Here is a 24,057-nt window from a genome sequence, read left to right as displayed (position 1 = left end):
CAGGTACAGGTCCCTGTGGGCCAATACTGAGAAGGCTCAGAAAGTGCTTTCCGGTCACAGGCCAAGTGTCTCGCAGACCCAGCGACAGCATTTTGTAATTGTAGGCCTTGGCACTGCAAAGCCTCAGCGCCCTTAGTGTGAGGATTACATATACACACAAAGAAAGCATCCATATGGGGCCACTCTAAGAAAGGCTCAGTGTCACCACGGCTCCTTCCACAGGACTGTGGAGACCCGAGAAAGGGAAGGGCCAGCCTCGGGCACACTGAGCTCCCACTGCTGACTGGGAAGGATGCTTTGCCACTGCTCACCCTCAGCTCTAGGAGCAGAAGGCCCACAGTACTCCTCCATTATGCTCAATTCTTTCCCACACTCCCATGCGGCCCCTGGAAGGGCCTCTAGAGGCCGCCTGATCAAGAAATGGCTCCTTGTCTTAGAGAAAATCAAGTCAGTCAGACTACGGCTGATGACACAGCCGGAAAAGAGGGGTTGGAACCCTTTGATGACAAATCCCGTTTTGACTAATTCCGTTATTAGGTTTCTTGGGATGGCATCCAGAACCCAAGTCACGACAGAGCTGCGCCTCTGCACACAGCTGGGTGGAGGGGACCTGGGCTGTGCACCAGGCTCGATGGGCATGTGGTGGCAGGCAGCAGACACACAGGTAGACAGCCACCTCAGGAGAATGCTTCTCTTTTTCCTCAACATACAGGAAATGGGGACATTTCATCCTAGCTCTATAGAAAGTAAAGAACCCAGACCTAAACACAAAAGATACTCGTAAGACAAGGCCAAAGAAACTGACACAGAACCTATGCAAAAAGAAAAAAAAAAAAACTTAAAAAGAAACAATTTCTCTTTCAATATAACGGAGGCCTGCAACCCTTTCTGAGCAAGTGTCCACGCTGAACACACTGCCATGCTGTCAGGGGCCCTGAAATGGCTGAGAGCAGGTCTACTCCTGAGTTACCCAGCATCTGCTGATAGCAGAGGCCACGAGAAATCTCATTACCCCCATTTTACCATGCATCAACGGAGGATGAGAGACAAGGTCTGCTCCCGATGGAATCTGCACAACGAAACCCAGCATCCACGCTTCCTGGTGGGCAGGAGGCATCCATGGTGTGGCAGCCCTTTCTTCCAGGTCTCTTGTCTGTGCTGAGTTGCTGGGCCCATGCTCAACAGCATGGAAGACTGTCTATGACACATATTTGGCTGTTGTCTCCCCCCCCCCCCAGCGGCATCTTCATCTCTTTGAGACAGTTACATTAAACGGATGTGGGGCTAACGTGAGACCAAATCTTCCAGTCATGATGGGCTTCTCGGAACCCTCAGGCAAAGCGAAGGTGAAGCTCTGCATCAGGCTCACAAACATCAGGAATAATTCCATCTTTGCCAGCTGCTCTCCCATACACACCCGCTTCCCTAAAAGGGAGATCAGGGAAGAAGGGACGATTATGATTGTGTTCTTTTGTAGCAAGTGTCTAACTTGAGTCTGTGGGAAGTTTTAAAGTAAAATCATAACGTGAGCCACAGTCTCCAGGTTATCTGTCCACACAGCCAGTTCTTTACTGTGCTCCTAGTCATGGATCCCGAGCAACAGCCACCCTGCTTATCTCGCCTTCCCAGTCACCTGGAGGACTTGGGAAGAGTCAGGTCAAACTTTCTAGAACATTCCATTCCCACAGAAAGGACTTTGTGTGCCTCAATCCAGGAACCTTAAGAAAGACCCTGAAGGTAGTGAAGCCCCCACACCAGCCTAGTAGGCCTGTGACAGGCAAGGCACTTGCTGACACCCAAGACCGACAACCCAAACTAAATCCCTGGTGCCCACATTGTGGGACAGAGCCAACTGTTTCAAGTGTGTCCTCTCGTGTGTCTTGGGGCATCTGTCTCCCTCCCTACCACAAACACATACACAACAAAGTAATTACATAAAATGTAATTTTAAGAAAGTTGTGCTTAACTCCAATAGTTCATTAACCTCCCCTGCTTCTCAGGCCCCATCGAGCCTAAGCAACCAGGGAAGGAAGATTTCTAGTCATAAAGATTAAGTCCAACTCCCTCCTTTCTTCTATCTCTCCTGGGGATGAACAGAGGGGCTCAACCATGCAAGGTAAGCAGAACACTCCGCTACTGAGTCATTGCTATCCACAGCCCCACTTACTTTATTTTATTTTGAAGAAGATAAAAAGTTGGGTCGGCAAGGCAACTCAGTAGGTGAGAACCCTGCTGATCACTACACTTACACTTACATATACACACCTCAAACATACACGTGTACTCACGCATGCATGCACGCATGCTCACATGGGCACGTACACACAATAATGAAGTTAAAAAACAAAGTTAAAACCAAGGTTTAACTGACCTATCCCAAAAGGAATAAAAGTTTCTCTTTTCAAAAGTTGTCCCTGGTCATCCAGAAACCGATCAGGACAGAAGTCATCTGGCTTCTCCCAAATGGCGGGGTCCCTGTGTATGGACCACAAGTTGGCAATGACCACGGTGCCCTTAGGAATTGTGTACCCTTGCAGGACTGTAGACAGCAAAAGAGAAAGTCAGTGCCACGGTTTCACTATTAGTTTTCTTCCAACATCACTGTTTCAAGAGTGAAATTATTTACCTAGTTAACACTGTAACTGGTGGAGACCAAATTCTGAGGTTCTTGAGGGGAGGGGTAAGATCCTATCAACCAGCACTTTCTCTCTCCCCCCCAGACCCAGTCTGAGATGGGAGTGCTGGGGCTAGGTGTTAGATCGAGTCAGACCCTATGAGTCAAGTCAGGCCATAAAAACTTACAATCAAGAAAACACTAAAACAGAAATAGGACATTCTGGGTAAACTTCCCCCCAAGATTTATATACTTTTAAAAAGTATACAGAATGTGTCTTCGTTAGGGTTATTGTTACTGTAATGAAATAGCATAACCAAAGCAACTTGGGGAGGAAAGAGTTTATTTGTCTTACTCTTTCATTTCCTTTTTGTTTTGTTTTTGTTTCTTGAAACAGGGTTTCTCCACAGCTTCGGAACCTGTCTTGGAACTGGCTTTGTAAACCAGGATGGCCTCAGACTCACAGAGATCCACCTGCCTCCCAAGTGCTGGGATTAAAGGCCATCACTTGGCTATGCTTCCAATTCAATGTCCACCACTGAAGGAAGTCAGGACAGGAACTTAAACAGGGTAGGTCGTGGAGGCAGGAGCTGATGCAGAGGCTGTGCAGGGAGTTGCTTACTGGCTCGCTTCACATGGCTTGCTCAGCCTACTTTCTTATAGAACCCAGGACCACCGGCTGAGGGATGGCTCCACTCACAGTAGACCGGACCTTCCCCCATCCATCACTAACTAAGAAAATGCCCTACAGCAGCAGTTCTCGACCTGTGGGTCGAGACCCCTTTGGGGGTTGAACAACCCTTTCACAGGGGTTGCTTCAGACCATCAGAAACGTCAGACATTTACGTTACGACTTTTAACAGTAGCAAAATTAGTTATGACGTAGCAACACATACAATTTTATGGCTGAGGTCGCCACATGAGGAACTGTAATAAAGGGTCACAGCTTTAGGAAGGTGGAGAAGCACTGCCCTAAAGGCTTGCCGACAACCCAATCTCAACTGAGGTTCCCTCCTCTCAGATGACATCAGCCGGTGTCAAGGTGACATAAAACTACCCAGCACAGGATGGAACAGCTTACAGGCTTTCCTGTTCACTCAGCAATGTGATGGGGAGGGCACACTAAGAAAAGGGACCTGCAGGGAACTCAGCTCTCACTGGTGGCAGCTGCGGGATGGCCACTACCCCACAGGTGCTGGGCGCTAACTACAGTGGGTCTAATTTGCATTCTGGACTATCTCAAGAAGCCTTACATTCTGTCCTCCCCATCAACCCCTCTCCGACTCTCTGAACCAGTTATCCCCGAGGTCACAATTCTACTGCTTCAGCCTCCCTGGGATTCCAGTTGTGTCAACTGTCAACTCCAGAATTTCTTCTGCCCCAGTAGCTGACTTGGAGGACGACACCATATTTTGCTGGTGTTAAGTGTAGGTGAGCCAGAGGCCAGAGGGCTCCTGGTAACGGCTACTGTGGCTGTACCGATGATGTCCAGTTAAGGGCGGAAACAATCCCAGGACCTTTCAGCCTGGGACACAGAGCTGGTTCTTCTGTGACCACACCCCTCCCCCACACTGTGTGCCCTCAGGGGTGAGCAGGGAAAGCCGGCTCCGGACTTGCCTGTTTTCTCCGAAGTCATATGAGGAATGGCAAGTGGTACTGCCATGGATAGTCTCTGCACCTCCATGATGGTGGCTTCTGTGTATGGCATCTGGGCCTTGTCCTTGAGGGAAGGAACCCGGTCACAACCAATGACCCTTTCAATTTCTTCATGAACCTTTTCTATGCAAAAGGGAAAAAAGAAAAGAAAAGAAAGAAAAGCACAGATAAGCCGGGAGAGCCGAGTCAGCACTGCTATGCAAACTTTACCCACTGAGGGGCCAGTGGCCAACGGTGGCCTCATTCAGGGTTGGGGGAGACTTAAGCGGTTGAGCTGGGGCTCTGCAGAACAGACCGGGCAAGAGAGACAGCATGCAGGTGCGCCTAGCATTCAACTCTCATGTGACTCTCAGCTGCAGCATCATGTGGAAATCCCGAACACCCCAGGAACCCTACCCGTGGGGTTGCTACACTTGAGGACATCCCTCAAAACGCCCCCCCCCCAGTGGTGTCACTATGAGGGAGGGCCTTGTGGGAGGATTTAGGTCCAGGGGGTATGCCCTTGAAGAGAATGGTGCAACCCAGGGAATCGTCTTCTGCATCTGCCCAGAGGAAACTGCCCTCCACAATGCACTGCCTTACCACTGGCCCCATGGCAACAGAGCCTGGCCATAGACTGAGTCCTCAGAAACCATGAGCCCAAATACTTGCCTCTCATCAGCTGATTAGCAATCCCGCTTCACTGCAGTATTGAAAAGCTAGCTAGCATAGGTTCGCGTGTGTGCTCCTCACCAACCCAGGTTCTTGAGACTCAAAAACTTTAGGTAATAATGAAGCAATTGTTTCAGGCAACTAAGTTTGGTGATAATCTGTTCCTAGTTAAAATAGGCAGCCACGACGACAGACTACGGCAAGAGTTTGCAACCCCATCCCGTGGTGCCTTGCAGATGGGACACCTTCCATGGGGTCTTGGTCTGTTTTTCTGTTTTCCATCTCTGTAACGGAAAACTTGAAGCTCGGTGCTTTATAAAGAAGCACTGAGCTCCCAGTTCTGGAAGACCTGGGTCTAAGAACAGCAGCAGCCCCTTTGGTTAAATCAAAGCACAGCACGGTGAGAGGGACAGGTCACATGGCAAATAGGAATCCAGAGGGACTCGGGCCGAGGCTGCTCCTTTTGTAATAACCCAGTCTCATGGGAACTAACGAGGGTCCTGTGAGGACCACGGGAAGCTCTCGGGAGATGTGAGAGAGGGCACAGGAAAGGCATTCTGCCATGCTTTTCTATTTTTTTCCTCCATATACTTGAACTCTTAAAAATCTTGGTCTCCAGAATAAGCTTTCTCAAGCTCCTGTGACTAATTTCTTTGCTTCCGGTATCTCAAGGTCCCCCACATCCTCAACGACACCACCAAGGTCTAAACTTCTAGCAAACGAACCTTTCGGGGATACCTTCAAATCACATCCCACTGAGCACATAGCAGAAGGAACTGCGCTTGTCCCTACTAAGTTAAAGACATAAACATGGGGACACATCCTGAGCTAGTCGGTGTGTCCCGTTAGTACAGGTATATGCTATGGGATAACACTTTATTTCATCACAGAGCATTCAGACAAGCATGGCCCTATAAGGTTATATTGTCTAGCAACACTATGGTTACCTTAGTTTTAAGCGCCCTATAAGGTTATATTGCCTAGCAACACTATGGTTACCTTAGTTTTAAGCGCCCTATAAGGTTATATTGCCTAGCAACACTATGGTTACCTTAGTTTTAAGCGCCCTATAAGGTTATATTGCCTAGCAACACTATGGTTACCTTAGTTTTAAGCGCCCTATAAGGTTATATTGCCTAGCAACACTATGGTTACCTTAGTTTTAAGCGTAGTGATGAAATCACCTAATGTCATATTCTCAGAGCACGAACCCGTTACTAAGCAGCACGGGTTTTAAAATCAGATAACCTTCCCCAGCCTAATTTAAGTCAGAAGGAGATGTGAAGACAGAAGCCAGGTCAGAGCGCTGCGGCTTCGCAGACTCTGAAGACGGAGAAGAGGACCACAAGAAGTCAAACAAGCTGGGAATAGAAAGGACACGGATTTTCCTCTGAGGCCTCCAGAGAGCAGTACAGCCTGGCCAACACCCTCGTCTATAGCCCAGGGAAGCACACGCCACACTTCTGACACAAACTCTTAGAACAAATCCGGGTGTGTTTAAGGTTTGTCGTGACTAGTTACAGCTGAAGTAGAAACCGGTCTACCATGCTCCTCTACTCATTCCGTATTTACCGTCACTGCCTCTTGCTGCCTGTCCCTGGGCTGACGTGGTGGTAGCGGCTATGACTTTCACCGGCTTTTGGGGGGGGGGCTTGTGTTCTCCATTTTCAGAATAAGACGGAAAGGTTCAGTTGTACACCGTGACTTACTTGGCCCTGTAACACCTCACTTCCTAATGGCCCTTCCCTTTCACAGATTCCACAGGGACCGGGACTGAAGCGGGGGTGAGCAAGCCATGGCGCTAGTCCATCTAGAGGCTTCACCGTTCATATCCGAAGCTCCCTATACAATGCAAGTGTTTATTTTGTTTTCCGGCCTGGGAACATGCGTGCCCGGAGCCAGCAGATCAGAGACAGAGGCTGCTACCTGGTTTAAATAGCCTGCCTTTAGCCTGGGGAAAGAACAAATCTACCAATTACTTTGCACGTCAGGGTTCAGGGACATGTACAGCAGGCACCAAAGCAAAGAGTTGGTGGTGGTGTCAGTGCCGGCAATGAACAGGTCCCCGATGATGTAGAACAGGTAGTCCTCGCTGAAGCTGGAGCCGCTGCTGCTGCTCCTCTCCTCCGCCACGTGCAGAAGGTACATGTCTATGAAGTCCTGAGGGCTGCTGGCGTCCAGAGACTCCTGATGCTCTTTGATGATGTTTTTGAGGAAGCAGGTTATGTCCCTTTCAATCTGCCTCAGCTCCTTGCACGGCCCAAAGGGAAGGTAGTAAAACCAGGAGCATATGTTGATCAGGAAGAGCTGGCTGTGCAAGCAGATTTCTAACCCTCGAGACATGAAGTCCAGCACCTTTTTAAACTCCTTGTTCGTGTAATCGAAGCGTTGGCCGAAGCACAGGGAACAGATGATGTTGGAGACGGCGTTGCTGATGATGGGGAAAGGGCTGAAGGGGGCGTCTCCGTGTTTTTGCATTTCCTCTTTCACATACTGGAACTCCTCGATAATCTTGGGTTCCAGGCTAAGCTTTCCCAGACCGAAGTGACGAAGCGTGGAATGGGAGAACTTCCTCTGTTGTTTCCAGATCGCACCATAGTGTGCAAACACAATTCCTGTGAAGGACGGAGAGGAAGGTGAGAGAAAGGCTTGGGGACAGCAAGCAGGACATGCCATGAGGTATATTCGGTATTTTCAAGGCTCTCAGCCAAAGTTCATATGCAGATAAAGGCAACCGGTCAGGCTCGTGTTTCATTACAAAGACATTTGTTCCCAATAAATGCTGAGTCTAAATTGGGATCACTTACTATAAAGCCGTTATTTATTGTAACTTCTAGACGTGAAAAGCAATGAGTTTTGGTACCTAAAAATTATTGTGAGCTTAAATATCTCTATATGTCACAACAGTAGATTCAGGCTTTGGACGTCCTTCAAACAAAAAGCACCTGTCCTTGTAATAGGCTTTCTTTCGTACCAACTCCCAAATCATGACGTGGAGACTTATTACTAATTAAATGCTCAGCCTTATCTTATGTTCTGTTTGCCCCGCTAGCTCCTATAACTTAGGTTACCCTGTTTCTCTTCGCCTGTGTCTTGCTTCAGGGCCTACCTTTCTTTCGCTCCGTATGTCCTACCCTATGTCTGGCTGGCTGGTGGCTACCTGCCTGGCTGGCCCCAGGCATCCTTCTATTTCTCCCTCACTCTTCTCTCTCTGCCCACCGGTCCCACCTATCCCTCTACTAACTAGCGATGGGCTGTTCAGACTTTTCTTTTAGACCAATCAAGTGCCTTAGGCAGGCAAAGCAACACATCTTTACATAGGTAAATAAATGCAGCATAAGCAAATGCAACACATCTTTGCCTAGTTAAAGTAATACTCCACCACATATACTCAAACCGCCATACTCTAGGCACCGTGAACAGAAGTATAACTACAGTAAACAGACTGGCACAAGTACAGAAAGCGCACCACCCTGCTTTCCACGCAAACCCCAGCCTCTACAGTGCTGTGTCTGTGAACACGCAGACCCTTGCTGACGTATTGGCTGAATAAATGAATACCCCATCTGGGAGAGAACCACTGGGGGTCAGTAAACGTTAAATAATCAAATGTGGGCTGATGGCAAAAATCTGAAGCACCTGCAATCATCAAGAGCTGCATCCTCCTTGACCCCAACATGTGCATCTCCTATCGTCGAGCCCAATAAAACTGCTCTTCCATCTACCAACCATTATCAAATGTCTCTTACTTCCTGTTACCCACTTCATCCTTCTAGTTTCTATGACATCCTTTATCATCTCGGCCAGTTCTCCTCCTGTGGGGAGCAGATGAAGTCCTGCACACGTGTGTGTTGCTGGCACAAGCATGGCTGTGTTAAGGACCTCAATGCCTCAGACTTAGGAACAGCAAAGCTCCCCAAACAGAATCACAAGCTAGGACCAAGTGTGGAAACACACGAACCGTGGAGAACACTCCACATTCAAGCCACCAACACCATGTTCTGAGTCCTTAGCATGCGGTGTGCAATACACTGCACATGAAACGCTGTCCCGTTCTCGTGCTGAGTTCTTTTATACTGTGCCTTTATAAAGTGTCTTTCAAGAGTGGGGCTTCAGCTCAGTAGTACAGGGTGTAACTACCATGTACAAAGAAAGCCCTAGTTTCAATCCCCAGCAATAGGAAAGAGCAGCATTTCAGTATAAACATCTATGCAGATAAATGCATGGTTGAATATGGACCTCCTCCAAATTTTACAGACATCACTATGAGCCATAAAATGCGGATATCTCCGCATGAATATACATTGTCAAATTACTGTTCTAAGTAGGTTTAGAATGGAGCAGAAGTACATCTACAAGAATATGAATATCATTTGTTTAAGCAGCTGCATCACTTGATACTTGTAATTTTTTAATTTTTCCACTAGAGGGCTGAAGTGCATCTCATGTGATTTTCATTTTCACTTGCCTTTCTGTGTGGGTCACTGATGGGTTTCTTATTTCACCATTCACAACTACTGAACTACTGTGTGGCTTTTTTCTTTCTTTTTTTTCCTCTTTCTCTCTCTCTTGTTTTTGTTTGTTTGTTTGTTTGTTTTGAGACATGTTTTCTCTGTTATTGTTTTGGAGTCTGTCCTGTCCTGGAACTCCCTCTGTAGACCAGGCTGGCTTCAAACTCAGAGATCTGCCTGCCTCTGCCTCCCAAGTACTGGGATTAAAGGAGTGTGCCACCAACAACTGGGGGGGGCTGGGGGGCTATTCTGTTCCTATATATTTTAAACACATAGTTAACCTCTCTCATGTGATTTTTTTGATAAATGTAAGTTGGTGGGGGATGTCCTTCTGTATACTGGTTTCTCTTATTGGTTGATGACTAAAACACCATTTGGCCAAGGAAGGTAAGTGGGACTAGGTGGCAAGGAGAATTCTGGGAAAGGTAGGCAGACAGAGACACTGAGAGATGCCACTCTCTGCCTTAGTCCACTGACTATCTCTTACTGCATCTGGAGCTCACCACTAGGCTGGTAGCCTGTTGTGGGACATTTGAACACACTGTGTGAAATCCTTCTGACTGATTTAATAAAGAGCCGAAGGGCCAATAGCTAGACAGGAGAGAAAAGGCGGGACTTCTGGAGAGAAATAAGAACTCTGAGGTGCAAGGAATTCACCAGAGAGAAGCAGTTGGATATATAGTATGGAGAGGTAAGGAGTCTCGTGGCAGAACATACATTAATATAAAAGGGTTAATTTAAGTTTTAAGAGCTAGTTGGGAACAAGATTAAGCTAAGGCCAAGCTTTCATAAGTAATAAGAAGTCTCCATGCCATTTGAGAACTGGCAGTTCAAAGACCACCAACAGTAGCCAGAAAGTCAAAGAGATTCTCCTGTCTCAGCATGCGGAACCCAGTTCTGAGCACTGGTTCTGTTTACTGTGGCCTATAGCTATAAAGTCAGGGAGCTGCCACTTGAATTGGATGAGGGGTATAGAGAACATTGGAGGTCTCAGCCAATATACATTTCCTTGTCTTCTTTCACAAGTGGCCAGATTAGTTGGGTGTTCTTGGCCTAAATTTCACCCAGAGTAAACTTCCGAAGACTCATCTTAATCTAGAAACATCTTGCACAGGAGCTGTCATATGTCCATCTTAAATGTCTTGCACAGTGGCTGTCACATGTCCTCTGTCTTGAACCCATCTCTAGCCAAGAGGCCAATAAGGAGCAGTGTAACCCAGTGAATTCATTTTCTGTCTCCTGCAGAGGCTGGAGGGGTCTTAGGAACAAAAACTAACTACACTTTATATAGCATCCAAATCCCGCCTGTTTTAGCCTAATACTCTCATTGCGTCTCCTTGGATTACAGGTGCCTCCGATTCCAGAGCCTCTCTGAGGTCCTGCAGGGGGACTTCCCACAGGAAAGTTAGTAATCAGGGTGAGGCAGGAGACGTCCAAGTGTGAAGTCAGGAGCCACCTTCCTGAATGGAAACATATATGCCACCCATTATGAAGGAAAGTGATGGCTTCAGTCTTATACTTCAGTGTATAAAGACAGAATACAGGACTAGGAGATGGCTGGAGTCAGGATCAACACCTCAGTGTCTGCAGAGGGAGACACACATGGAGTATGGTATGGGAACAGAGTAGAAACTATGGGGTGATGGGAGATGTCATTCTGTGAATGTTTCTCATACTGGTTAATAATAAAGCACTGTTGGCCAATAGGAAAGGAAGATAGGAGGGACTAGGAGACAAGGAGGAAAGAGGAAGTAGGAAGGAGAGCCAAGATGGAGAGTCTAAAGAAAACAGTATGCCGCCGGCTCCCCGGTAAGAGAAATACATAGATCAACAGAAATGGGTTAATAATTAAGATAGAGCTAGCCGATAAGAAACTAGTAACTGGCCAACAGGATAATATCAAATACAGAGTCTCTGTGTGTTATTTGGGGCTGGCGGCGTGACAACAGCACAAGATCAGGTGGCGGGCAGAAAAACCGTACTCGTTACAATGGGGCATAATCTTGAAATATCCTCTGCCCCTCCCCCAATATTCTTTTAAACTTAATTTCAGGCAAATCCTTAAGAAATGGATAGACAGTAGCCATGTTCTTTAGAGAGGCTATGAATTCAGTTCAAAGGGCTCCTAGCTTGGCTTCTGGATTTTTGTTTTGTTTTGTTTATTTATTTATTTTTTTTTTTTTATTTTTTTGAGACAAGGTTTCTCTGTGTAACTGTCTTGGCTGTCCTGGAACTTGCTTTATAGACCAGGCTAGCCTTGAGATCTGCCTGCCTCTGCCTCCCAAGTGCTGGGATTAAAGGTATGCGCCACCACTGTCCGGCTGGCTTCTAGACTTTCTTATACTTTTACAATTGCAAGTCACTGGGTGGAGGAGCCTTGAAGTCAGTTCGAGACACCCCAAGACCAAGTTCTCAGCACAAAGGAGATTTATTTGCCCCAGGGGAACACAGGGCAGGGAATAAGAGACAAAGACAGACAGGAGACAGAGTAAGAGGGAGAAGGGGGAGGGAACAAGGGAGAGAGAAAAGGGGCAAGAGTGGGGAAGGGATTTGAGGGGGAGTGGTGACCGAGGAGTCTCTGGATAGAGAAGGGGCAGACGCAGCCATAGGCAAATGGCAGTTTATGAAGGTAAAATGAGGGACCCAGTGACAGGATGAGTTGGTTAGTTTTGGTTGTGTATATTACTGAAGCTGGCCGAAGGGGACTTTTGATTGTTGAACTTCAGTCCTTTGATAGTTGGACCTTGGTAGTCAGCGTCGGGAGGAGGATGTGGCCAAATAAGGGGATGGACCTTGGAGGTTAGTTTTAGGGATGTAATCTAATAGTTTTTAGGAAGGCAGGGGTAATGGGGAAAAGGGCAAGGCTTGCCAGAACCATGTTTGCCACACTTGAGCTGGCTAGAGTCTCTTCACTGGGTGGAATGAATTTTCATTGACCTTTTCTAACACGGCCAAAGTTAGAAATGCTGGGGTCACAGACCTGTGAGTGCGGAGGCCTCGTGTGGGACAGAAAAGGGATGGCTCCCAGGAGGGTGACCCCCTAACCCTTCTTTCCTTTGAGTCACACACACACACACACACACACACACACACACACACACACACACACACCACGGCGCAGGGCACAGATGGGCAGGACCAGGTGGTCACCTGCCCCCCCAGGGTCGGGCGCCCGCGGCGTGCTCACCCTTCTCCTTGGTCATGATGGAGATGAGTGGCATCCGCGGACGGTCACTGAACACTTCAGCCTGCTGCACTAGCGCCTCGCGCACGCTGTGGAAGTCGCTGAGGACCACCACCAGGCGGTGGCCGATGAATAAGCTGAAGATGTTGCCGTAGACGCCGGCCAGCTTGGCCAGGCGCACGTGCGTGGCCACGGTGTCCGTGTCCTTCTGGCCGCCCGCGCCCAGCCAGAACTGCAGCCGCAGGAAGCGGGGCACCAGCAAGTGCCCGATGTTCCCCACGAGTGGCCGGGGTGCGGGCCCCGGAGGGATGCCGCATGCGCGCTGCCGCCGCAGCCAGACCCAGCCCAGCAGTACCGTCAGCCCGCAAAGCAGCAGCGCGCCTCCGGTCGCCCGCAAGTGCAGCCCAGCTCCCGGCTGCTCCCCAGCCGTGGGGTACGGATTCTCGGGCAAGGACATGCTCTAGGTGCCGACGTCCAGTTCAGCAGCAGACGCCCGGACGCCTGTCTCCGGCAGCATGGCCCGAAGGTCAGGGGAGGGGCAGGGCAAGGGGCGCTCTCTGAATTGGCTGCGCTGCGTGCCCTTCTCCGCATCCTCCAACCAGCTGCTCCTACGTAGGGTAAGGGTGGGGCCGTCCTACCGGACAGCCGATAAAAGGGCTGCGGAAGGAGGCCTAAACTAACAGAGCTTAGCAGTCTTGAGCCATTTGTTGCTGTTTGCTTGTGTTTTTGCTTTGTTTGTTTGCCTTGTCTGTGTAGCACACAAGCAGTAGCAGGCTCTTCCGGAAAGTGAGAACTTTCTATGGGTTTCTGCGCATGTCTTGATTATATCAAAGCACTCACAAGTTGGGAAGGCTGGCCTGATTTCTCTTGGTTAGGCTGATCCTAGAATTGTCAAGGTTGGACTGATTTTTATTTCTATTCTGACGGCCTAGAACTTACTATGTAGATTGCGTTGACTTGTATTCAGAGATCACCTGCCTCTGCCTCCAGAATTTGGGTATTAAAGGCATGTGCTACTATGCTTGGTCATAGTTGAACCAATTTTCAAGCTCTTTATTTTGTGATATTGGGGATCAAATCCTAGGCTTTGCTTGTGCTAGGGAAGTGCTTCGTCTTTGATTCACATCTCGGGTTCCTGTGTTAGAGCAATTCAATTTTGCTCTTTTCCCTCTTCTCCGTCTCCATCCTTCTCCATTCCTCGGTGCGTTATAAAATGACCAACACACGGAGGCTTCATAACGTGTTTTTGTTTGTTTGTTTGTTTGTTTGTTTGTTTTTCTTTTCTTTTTTCTACAGAGTGGGGTAAGCTAAAGTTGAAGCCTAGTGTTTTCATAATATTTTTGACATATTTTTTTAAAGTATACAGATACTTCCTTCTCCCCCCCCCCCAACTAAAAAAGCCCATTTTACATTTCCTGTAATTCATTATCAGATTGCTTTTTTGGTGACTTTAAAACATATTTCTTTGTTAAGTTAAAGACATTAAAATCTTAATTATTAGTTTGCTTTCTTGTGACTGGGTTTCACTATGTGATAAACTTGGAGCTCACATTCAGTCTAGCCCCAGTTTGGCCTCCCAAATGCTGGGATCAGAGCAGTGCAACACTATACCCAGAGATCGTTTTAACTTTTCAACTGCTTGTTGGTAGGTATTGCCTTCAATATGCCATTTCCTTCTCTTTCTACCTTTCTCTCTAAATGTGCGACACTTTTATCTTTCTTTATAGATAAGTTCAATTCACAAATTATTTTAAACCGCTTAATCCTTTTTTTATGGCAGAGGAATCTACTGGATACACTTGTTTGCCGAAACTTCTGCCACTTCCCTGTTACTAAACACCTGGGCTGCTGAGATTTGGGGAATAAGATACTCAGTCCAATCCTTACACAACTTATACAAATAAGACTGGACTCTGTTACCTTTGAAGTCCTGCCTTCTACAGAGATTTAAGGCATTCAGGGGGATTCCACTCCCCTGGGACCACCACAGTGTATACATGCAATTAATTCTGGAGTATGATTGAAGACAGACCTAATTTAACAACCAACAGCACCCCTCTTGTGTAAGATATAACTGTGCTCATGACATTTCCCAAACATTCCCTTATTTTCATTAATAGCTGCGTACTGCAGGTAGAAAGTGTTTGTGCCGAGTTATAACTGTATGTGCCCCAACTCATAGATTCAAGAACCAGCCCCCAATTTCTCAGACCATGACCCTCGTGTCTAGGAGGGATTGTATCAGATGTAATTAAGTTACAGTGAGGTTCTGTGTGTGGACCTAAGGTCAAGTGGGTGGCCCCCTAATCCAGTATTACCAGAGACCATGAAGAGACAAGGGCACAGAAGAAAGGCCATGGGAAGACCAAGCATGACTGCAGCATCAGCCTCAGAAGCCAGCCCTGGAAAGACTTTGATCTTGACTTCTGGCCTCCAGAACTATGGGGATTAAATTTCTGCTGTCGATCTACCTTCTCTATAGCCTTTGGTGACAGTCTTATAAACTCATATAAAAAGCCATTATTGTTCTTCCTAACACTGGGTACCATTTAAAACCTCAAGTATAACTCATCCAGCTTCAAAGGGACGAATGTCTTTCCCAATTACATGCAGGACATTCTTGCCAGGTAAAGGGACACTTTCTACTTGTTGTGTGACAACACTTTCCCTAGGTAGATGAAACATATAAATCTTCTCACTCCATTTAGGGAACCCATGACAGACCAAAGTATAGATACCACCAGAATAAGTTGTACTGGGGCTACTCAGCAATATGGGTGAGGGGGTCACTTACTGGGGCAGAAATGACTAAAAGATCACCAAGCCACCCCAGCATGGGTGACAGCTCACAAAAGCTGGGAACCTGGAGCACACTGCATAGCTTGGAGACAGCCCAGTAGACCGGAGTGCTCTTTCGAGAGGTCTCAGTTTGTCTAAACCGCTTCCAGGAAACTTGTCTGCTTTCTATTTCTTCCAGGCACCTGATCAGGTCTATGAATCTTCATTACAGCTTGACTCTGCTGGGTCTTAAGGGAACTTTGAGTTTTTATTGACCACTCTGGCAGGGAGGGGCCTAGTGAATCTGGTCAGTTTCAGGGACTTCCTGAAGTTATTTTGCCTTGTTCACCTTCCTGCTTAAGGATCGTCCTGCAGGATAGAATGTTTTAATCTCAGAGGAAACTGTTATACAACACGGCCACATCTTCCCCTCTAAAACAAATCAATAAAGTTACAGGAGCAGTACAGGAAGAGAGCACAGAAGGGTCTTTTGGGTAGGAAAGCAAGAAAAGATGATAACAACATTCAGGAAGATGATTGCTTTCACTGGTGCTCCAAATATAATTTTAAGTCAGTCGCTTGCCTCCCGAAACCCTTCTGGTTTTACATGGGTTTTGGCTGAAGCTGTTGGTAACTGTATATGCAAATTATCTAAGTAAGCTTGCTGTCAAGAGCAGTGTTAAATTACTCAACTTGTAAAACCACAATTGTACAACTGGTTTGAAGGCCTCAGAGAAGTATTTGCTACACATTACACTCTTTCCGGGTCAGTAAGCACGGACAGAGAGGATTCGGGGATTATGGAAGTTTTGTAAAATACCAGTGGGAAGAGAAAGTAGGAACAGTACTATTTAGTCTCACAGTGGCAGCTGACTTTAACTCAACACCTGTTCTGCTTCACATTCCTGTTGTTTGCTTTGCATACACTTCTTAAAATACTAGCTAGGTAAGGATTACATGCTTTTTTTTTTTTTTTTTTTTTTTTTTTTTTGGAGTCAGGGTATGTAGCCCTGGCTGTCTTGAAACTAGGTATGTAGATAAGGCTGGCCTTGAACTCACAGAGATCCACCTGCTTCTGTTTCCCAAGAGTTGGGACTAAAGGTGTATGCTACCATGATCAGCTATAAACTTCTGTAGATGCATAACATCCCATGCCTCCATAGGCTGCACTCTGAAGTTGGGATTATAATGTACCTACATCAAATATAAGGATTAAATAAAACAATCAACAAAATGTTTACTGCTTTGTTGCTGCTCATTAAGTTGTTGTTGCCCTTATAATACCTTGAGCCCATTGTGCTGCCTGTTATTGACCATTGGTAACACTGCCAACACTTCCCAAGGTTGGGTGCTAATCACGGCCAAAGTAAAGCAATAAAGGTATGTAGTCTTTATTGCTTTGTATGATGGCTAACAGACCTGCCCATCTTCTATTGGGTACCACTTTTATCCATCCCACAGCCCTTGGTTGAACATATGTACTGTGATTGGTTTTGAGATGATGGAGGCACCCCCCTGAAAGACCTAAATCTCAGTATAAATGCAAAGTTTCAAAGGTAACAGAGTCCAGTTTAATTTGGACAGAGTTGTGCCAGGATCAGGACAAATATCTTGTTTGAGTTCAAAACCAGATCAAAAACAGATCAGGTGTCCTACATCCAGGGCAGTGGAGACAAGAGAGAACATGTCCCCCTATGCAGTAACTTGAAAGAAATCATGACACACCCTACATCATGGGCAAATTTCAACAAACCTGTCATGCTGAGTAAAGAAGCCCAATCAAAAATAGCATATTGTGCCAGGCAGTGGTGGCACATGCCTTTAGTCCTGGCACTCGGGAAGCAAGGCCAGCCTGGTCTAGAGAGTGAGATCTAGGACAGCCAGGGCTAAACAACACATTGAAACTCTGTCTCAAACACCACCACCATGCATACTTTCATGTATATGAAGTTCTAGAGCTGGCAGAACTAACCTAGGTGACCTGGATCAAAACAAGCAACGGAAAGGCATGGAAAGAAGAACTCCATTCTGGAGTCAGTAGGAAAGACCTTGATTACTTGGCATATGCATTTTACTAAATGTGAATGGAAGCATTTCTGTCAGGACACATAAAAATGGCTCCACTTCATCTTGACTTAAAGTCAGAGAGTTCAAAGTTATCCTTACTCTTCCAAGGTAAAAGTCATAAGACCTGAAGGATGTTTGGTCTAAGGTTTGGAAGTCTTACTTAAATAACCAGAGATTTGGTCCAAGGTGTAGTTACTTTCTATCCTCAAGGTCAGATAATGAAAGGCTTAGTCTAAGGCTTGGTCGCTAAATGCCTATAAGAATAAGAAAGGTCTATTTGTTCTTTGTATCACGATAAAGGCATCTTTTGCCATTTCCCCCTTTTTGGTTGGGGTATATAGAATGTTGAAGGATAAACTTGAAATATTCAATGTTCACTGGATTGCCCTCCTGACTCTATTCTGTGTCTCTATCTTTTTCTTAGTATCTATCTGCCTTTTCCTCAATCCACACTCCTCTCTCAGGTACAAACCAGGCAAGTCAGCTGGATCCGACTGAAGCGCCCCAAAGATGGGTTCCTACGCAGTTCCTACACATTTCATTATAGGAAAATTGTATCTCCATAACATAAGTAAAAAATAAAAAAACATAAAAACCAGTATGGGGAAAAGGCATGATGAGGGAGGTTAAATGACACAGAGGCTTGTTGTCTGAGTTGTATCCACTGAGAAAAGAGTGCCCAGATTGTGGTCCATGATGCATTATTACAGAGATAAAACAGTGATCAGTGGTTTAGTATGTGAGTAAAGAAGGTAGAAAATAAAGTGATTAAAAAGTAAAATTCAGCCAGGTAATGGTGGTGCACACCGTTGATCCAAGCACTTGGGAAGCAGAGGCAGGTGGATCTCTCTGAGTTTGAGGCCAACCTGGTCTACAGAGCTAGTGCCAGGACAGGCAACACAAAGAAATCCTGTCATGAAAAACAGAACAAAAAAAGTAATATTCCCTTAAGAAATACTCTTAGTTAGGCCAGCATTATCGCTACTGATTCACGGAGGCTGGTTTCTATTGTTGGAGTCCCTGTGGCCTTCCATGTTCTCCTTCCTTCCTGTTACAAACCTTCCAAACCCCACTGAGTGCTTTTCACTGGATAACATGAGCGTGTTGAACACAAACACTCCAGGGTTCCTTCAGCTCTACCTGCCCCTTCCCAAGTGGACTTTGAGTGTTGAATCTGACCCATCAGAACAACACACTTAACTAATAAACCCCAAAGAATAAAGTAAGTTTACAAGGTAAAGACGAAACGCTTGCTCCAATAAAACATGTTACTTCCTTGGTTCAAGTGGTTATACTGTGCCCTGAGCCCAACAAGGAAGCTCACTCTGTCAATAAGGATTAAGGATATTGAAAGAATTTTTAAAGAACTTAAAAATGTTTTTACAGAAAAACTGAAAATGCAGGACACTTTTCTGTCACTATGAACTACCTACATGCCACCATGTTTCCCACCAAGGTGATAATGGACTAAATCTCTGAAATGTAAATATTTTCCTTTATAAGAGCTGCTGTGGCCATAGTTTCTCTTCACAGCAACTAGAACCCTAAGAAAATATGTTAAAAATAAACCATTCAGGCTCAGATTCCAGAAATCTGAATCAGCCTGGCTAACTAAGTTGTGCTGAACTGAGTTTCCTTCTTGCCTCTCCTGGTTCATTTCCCAATTGGCAGTGATGCCTGCAGGGATCCCCATAATTTGACATTTTCCATGTTCTCCTATAAGTCATTTAAAAATAATATATGTGGTTCATGGATCTGCAATCTTTCCCTGTAAATGCCCAAATAGAAAACATTTTAGGCTGTGGGGGCCACATAGTTTGTCAACATTTACATACCTCTGCACATGAGTCAGGAAAGCAGATTTCAACCATAAATAACAAATGACCATAGCTATATTCCAGTAAAATATTATACAAAGAGGCAGAACTAACACCTTGCCTCCAAGCTATTATTTACTGACTCCTGGGTGGATGTATGTATACATACATACATACATACATACATACACACACACACATATATATCCATTCTAGCCAATGTTTGCAAAATTTTGAAATTTATCTGCTTGCTGATAGTATTTTCTGCTGATACTATGATGCATACATACTAGGTAGCTGCTCTACTACTGAACTAGCTATACTTCTGCCTTCACTGTGTCTTTGATTTACATTTTTCTGATGGTTGTTGATGCTGAATATCTTTTCATGTACTTTAAATAGACTGTAGATGTCTATTTAAGTTCTTTCTCCAGCTTTGAATTTGGGTTATTTTTATTGGTGTTGATTTGGGGCACTTGCAATATTCTGAGTATTAATTCTTTTCTTTCTTCTTCTTCTTCCTCCTCCTCCTTCTCCTCCTCCTGCTTCCTAAGAGCTGGGACTAAAGATAAAGATGTACATGGCTGCTGGTCCTGAGTATTAATTCTTTATCAGATGTTACACACATATTTTCTCTCTTTCTGTGTAGAATATTTACTATCCTTTGTATATACAAAAATTAATTTCAATGAAGTTCAACCCTTTTTTTATTGCTTGCTTTTTGTTAGCATACTTGAAAAGTCAGTAACCAATGCAGACCCCTATGCGTCTTCTAAAAATCTTATGATTTTAGCTCTTAAAGTCTTTGATACATTTGTTTGTAGTGGGACTTTCTTGTCAGACTTTCTCTTGGGGACCGCCAGCTCCTAGATGATGACATGGAGACTTAACATTAATTCTGAAAGTTTGGCATTCAGTTTAGGCTTGTTCCTGACTAGCCCTTGTAACTTAATTAACCTGTTTCTGTTAATCTACATTTTTGTCAGACTCCCTCTGTGTCTTGCTTAGGTCTTTCATGCACCTAGATTCATCCTGAGTTCCTCTCTCTGCCCAGAAGTCCTGCGTATTCTTTCCTGCCTAGCTATTGGCCACTCAGCTCTTTATTAAACCAATCGGGTGCTTTAGGCAGGTGAAGCAAATCATAGACACATCTTCATGCAGTGTAAACAAATACGCTGGAGCAATTTTTAGTTAGTTTTTATATTTGGCAGAAGAGTCTTGATAGGAAATGCCATTATGTATATATGTTTATCATGCTGGTTAATGAATAAAGCACTGTTGGCCAATGGGAAAGGAGATAGGAGACAAGGAGGAAAGAGGAAGTAGAAAGGTGAGTCAAGATGGAGAGACTGGGGAGACGAGACACTGGCCCCTTTCCCGGGTAAGAAGACCATGTAACACCATGTGGAAATACATAGAAATGGGGTAATACTTAAGACAGAACTAGCCAATAAGAAACAAGTACCTGGCCAACAGAATTATATCAAATACAGAGTCTTGGTGTGTTACTTGGGGCTGGCATGGCGGCGGGACAAGACCAGGCAGCAGGTGGAAAAACCATACTCCTTACAGAGTCTAACTTCATTAATTTGAATGTGGACATTCAGCCAGTTCCCTGTCTTTCCTGCTGATTGTCGGAAGGTACTGACTGATGGTTTGTGTGTGTGCTTGCTTGTTCTTACTGTGGCACACAGGGAGGTCAGAGGATATCAGCTCTGTGTCACATCTCTCTTCACATAACACGGGTCCTAGAACTCCATCTTAGATCATCGGGCTTAGTAGTAATCCCCGTTACCTGCTGAGCCATCTTGTTGGCCCCCAAAGTAAATCTCACTTGTTTTTGTTGCTTCCTATAAGCTTTCATTATCATCTGTTTAAAGACATTTTCAGTTTCCACACACATTGGTTAAGTGTGTGCCTACATTTACCTTTTTCAGTTTAGGCACTTTTGAGGTGAAACTGGGTGGGGAGGGGGATGGAACCAAGGGCCGTATGCATACTGGCAAGCACATTACATGGACCTAGGCCCCCAGCTGGGGTAGTTGGGTTTTAAGTAGGCTTCTCACTACCTCGTTTAGGAAAGCTGTTGTGGTACAGTATGACCTTTAACACCTATTTCTACCTTTGGGCTTACCATCTTTGATATAATTTGATCTCAAGACAAGCGGAGGATGATCAAAGTCTCTAGTGTTAGTCTCCAAATACATAAGCAGGTTTTTCAGGACAGCTCACTGCTTAGCAGGGAGATACAATCACTCAGCTTCTAGTGTGACACCAGAGAGCTTCAAGTACTAGAGAGCAGGATAAAATGGCCACTCTTCGTCACCAAAGCAACAGGGCTAGGGTGCGACACAGATTATTGAGTGAACAGATCTCATTTTATTAGGGAAAAAAAAAATCCACTCTAGGAATTTCTCAATCCTTTTCTAGAAGTTTCTGGAAAGGTATGTGGAAACAATCCATGAATCAGACAGGCATCCAAGAACGTGGGAACAGCAGGTAGAGGGGCCTTTGCAGTTTGAATCTATGGCATTGAGATTGATAACTGCTTTACCTTAGCCTGTGTGAGAGTTCAATCATATGAGTGTTCTCCAGGCCATTTTGCACAATGAGCCAAGTTTCTCCCTTTGAAACCTAGCCAGATGTGACGTTAGCAAGCAAGTGATTACGGTCTTGGAATTATGACAGGGAGGTGGCAAAGGTCAGTCTGTGGAAACAAAACTCCAGGACTATCCGGAACATTTATGAACCTTCTCATCTTTCTCTCCCTCCTCTTCCTCCTCCTCTTCTTCCCCAAACAGGGTTTTCTCTGTAGCTTTGGAGCCTGCCCTGGCCTTGAACTCACAGAGATCCACCTGCCTCTGACTTCCGAGTGCTGGGATTAAAAGCCTTTGCCACCACCGCCTGGCAAACCTTCTTGTCTTATGAAACTTGGTTACCCCCTCTTTATTGACTTGCTTACATCACCATTTTGGGGAATCTGAATAATACATGCCACATTGGAATTAAATGCTCATTTTATAGGTATACAGAGTGGTGTGTTATACATTATTCGTCCCAGGCAGTAATGCAGACTTCTTGTATGTTCTGTGTTTTAATAGAAGAAAATGAAACGCTAGCTGTCATGTTGGTGAGGCACCTAAGACTTCGTTCCATGCCAACAAGTTAGTGTGGACTCCCAGCTCAGAGACAACAGTTTTTATTGTGCATGGGCACTGCAGCAGCCGATGGGTCGGCATGGGTGCTTTGGGCTCCCTGGTGCCCCAACTTCCATGGTGAAGGACACCGAGGAAGTCAAGATGGATCCCATACCGGTATTGTTTGCAGTTCCACTGAGTAACCCTGAACTTTGGCCTCGAATGCCTGCCATGCCCGGCAAACGTAAAAGGGATGCTGAGGGCCCAAGGTAGGATGCAATCGGATGGAACAAAATCTAGGCCTAACTGTGGTTCTACTAAAATGTTAAAAATGAAGCAATAGTAAAAATCAAGTGACAGCCTCCGTGTGCTGGCCCCCACTGCTAACTAGGGATCTGAACTTTGCCATACATGGCTTAGCAGCTGTATTAGTCCCTTTGCTGCTGCTGTGATAAAATACCCGTGACCAAGGCAACTTAGAGAAGAAAGGGTGTGTTTGGGTTTATAGTTCTGCAGAGGTAAGAGTCTGCCATCAGAGGAAGTCATGGCGACAGGAGCAGGAAGCTGAGGGCTCATCCTGAACCGCAAGTAGGAAGCCTAGAGACTAAACCAGAAATAGTGCATACCTTTATAACTCTCAAAGCCTACTGGTAAGGCCACACCTCTTAATCCTCTCCAAACACCACCAGCCCAGCGGGGGGGGGGGGGGGCGCAAGATTATGAGGGTCATCTCATCCAAACCACCGCAGCAGCCATTAGGGGTGAGTCTGGCCATGCATCTTTATGATAGGGATTTATCTATCAGTGGCTCTGGTGTATGGAACCACTGGCAATCAGGCACCTCATGAACAAAGCTCACTTCACTGTTTTTCTATCTCTCCAGAGATAAAAACATCACCTCGAAACAGAATGGCATTACCAGCAGGAGCAAATGAAGGCAACAATCTCTGAAGAGAACACCCCATCGATCTGGAGCCAAACCCATTATTAAAATAGGCATAGAGATAGCCAGGCAGTGGCAGGGCACACCTTTAACACCAGCACTCGAGAGGCAGAGGTTTGTGCATCTTCTAGCCTGGTCTACAGAGTGAGTTCTAGGACAGCCAAGGCTACACAGAGAAACCCTGTCTCAAAAAAAAATAATAAAATAAAATAGGCAGAGAGATGATACTGTCCTGTCTCCATATATGAAGGGACTGGGTTGTGCCGTCCAACCAGTGACACTAGCTGAGCCTTTCACCCACGGTTACTGTGTAATCCTGGTTCCAAGACGATTAGGCACAATACTACCCAGACTCTAAAACCAGTAGCTGAAATACAAGTCCCTCACCAAGTGTAGGTGGCAGCCAACTTTCCTACGACCACTATCATTTTCATTTTACTTGCTCAGGAACCTTGCACACAGTTCGGGCAGTGCCTTAGCAGAGGCAGCTTCAGGAGAACTGTGGGTCCAGAGCAGTCCACTTCCACCAGCACTTCTGAAAGCGCTGGAAGACCTTGATGCACTCATGGAAATGCACCCCCAGGAAGCCCACCAAGAGCTTCCTACAAAGGAAGCAAAAGAACCAATCGGCCCATTAGTGGGAGCTCCTGCTTCAGCCAGCCCAACGGACAAAAGTCCACATCAGCTTCTGTCACACAT

At 45.8% G+C, this 24,057-nt stretch overlaps 1 protein-coding gene across 1 annotated transcript; it reads right to left on the bottom strand.

Moving 5' to 3' along the window:
* Positions 1-1,230: 1,230 nt before the first annotated feature.
* On the bottom strand, positions 1,231-13,080 carry LOC127217348 (cytochrome P450 2U1). Its single transcript, XM_051178363.1, has 5 exons — positions 12,620-13,080; positions 6,901-7,536; positions 4,232-4,393; positions 2,372-2,539; positions 1,231-1,425 (listed from the first exon to the last, which is right to left on the bottom strand). The coding sequence occupies exons 1-5, from the start codon at positions 13,071-13,073 to the stop codon at positions 1,247-1,249; spliced, it is 1,599 nt and encodes a 532-aa protein (XP_051034320.1). The 5' UTR covers positions 13,074-13,080; the 3' UTR covers positions 1,231-1,246.
* Positions 13,081-24,057: the final 10,977 nt, after the last annotated feature.

The sequence above is a fragment of the Phodopus roborovskii genome, unplaced genomic scaffold, assembly GCF_943737965.1.
Source record: "Phodopus roborovskii unplaced genomic scaffold, PHOROB, whole genome shotgun sequence".
Lineage (NCBI taxonomy): Eukaryota > Metazoa > Chordata > Mammalia > Rodentia > Cricetidae > Phodopus > Phodopus roborovskii.
Note: the sequence above shows the minus strand (reverse complement) of the source record. Positions and strands in the feature narration are given on the sequence as shown.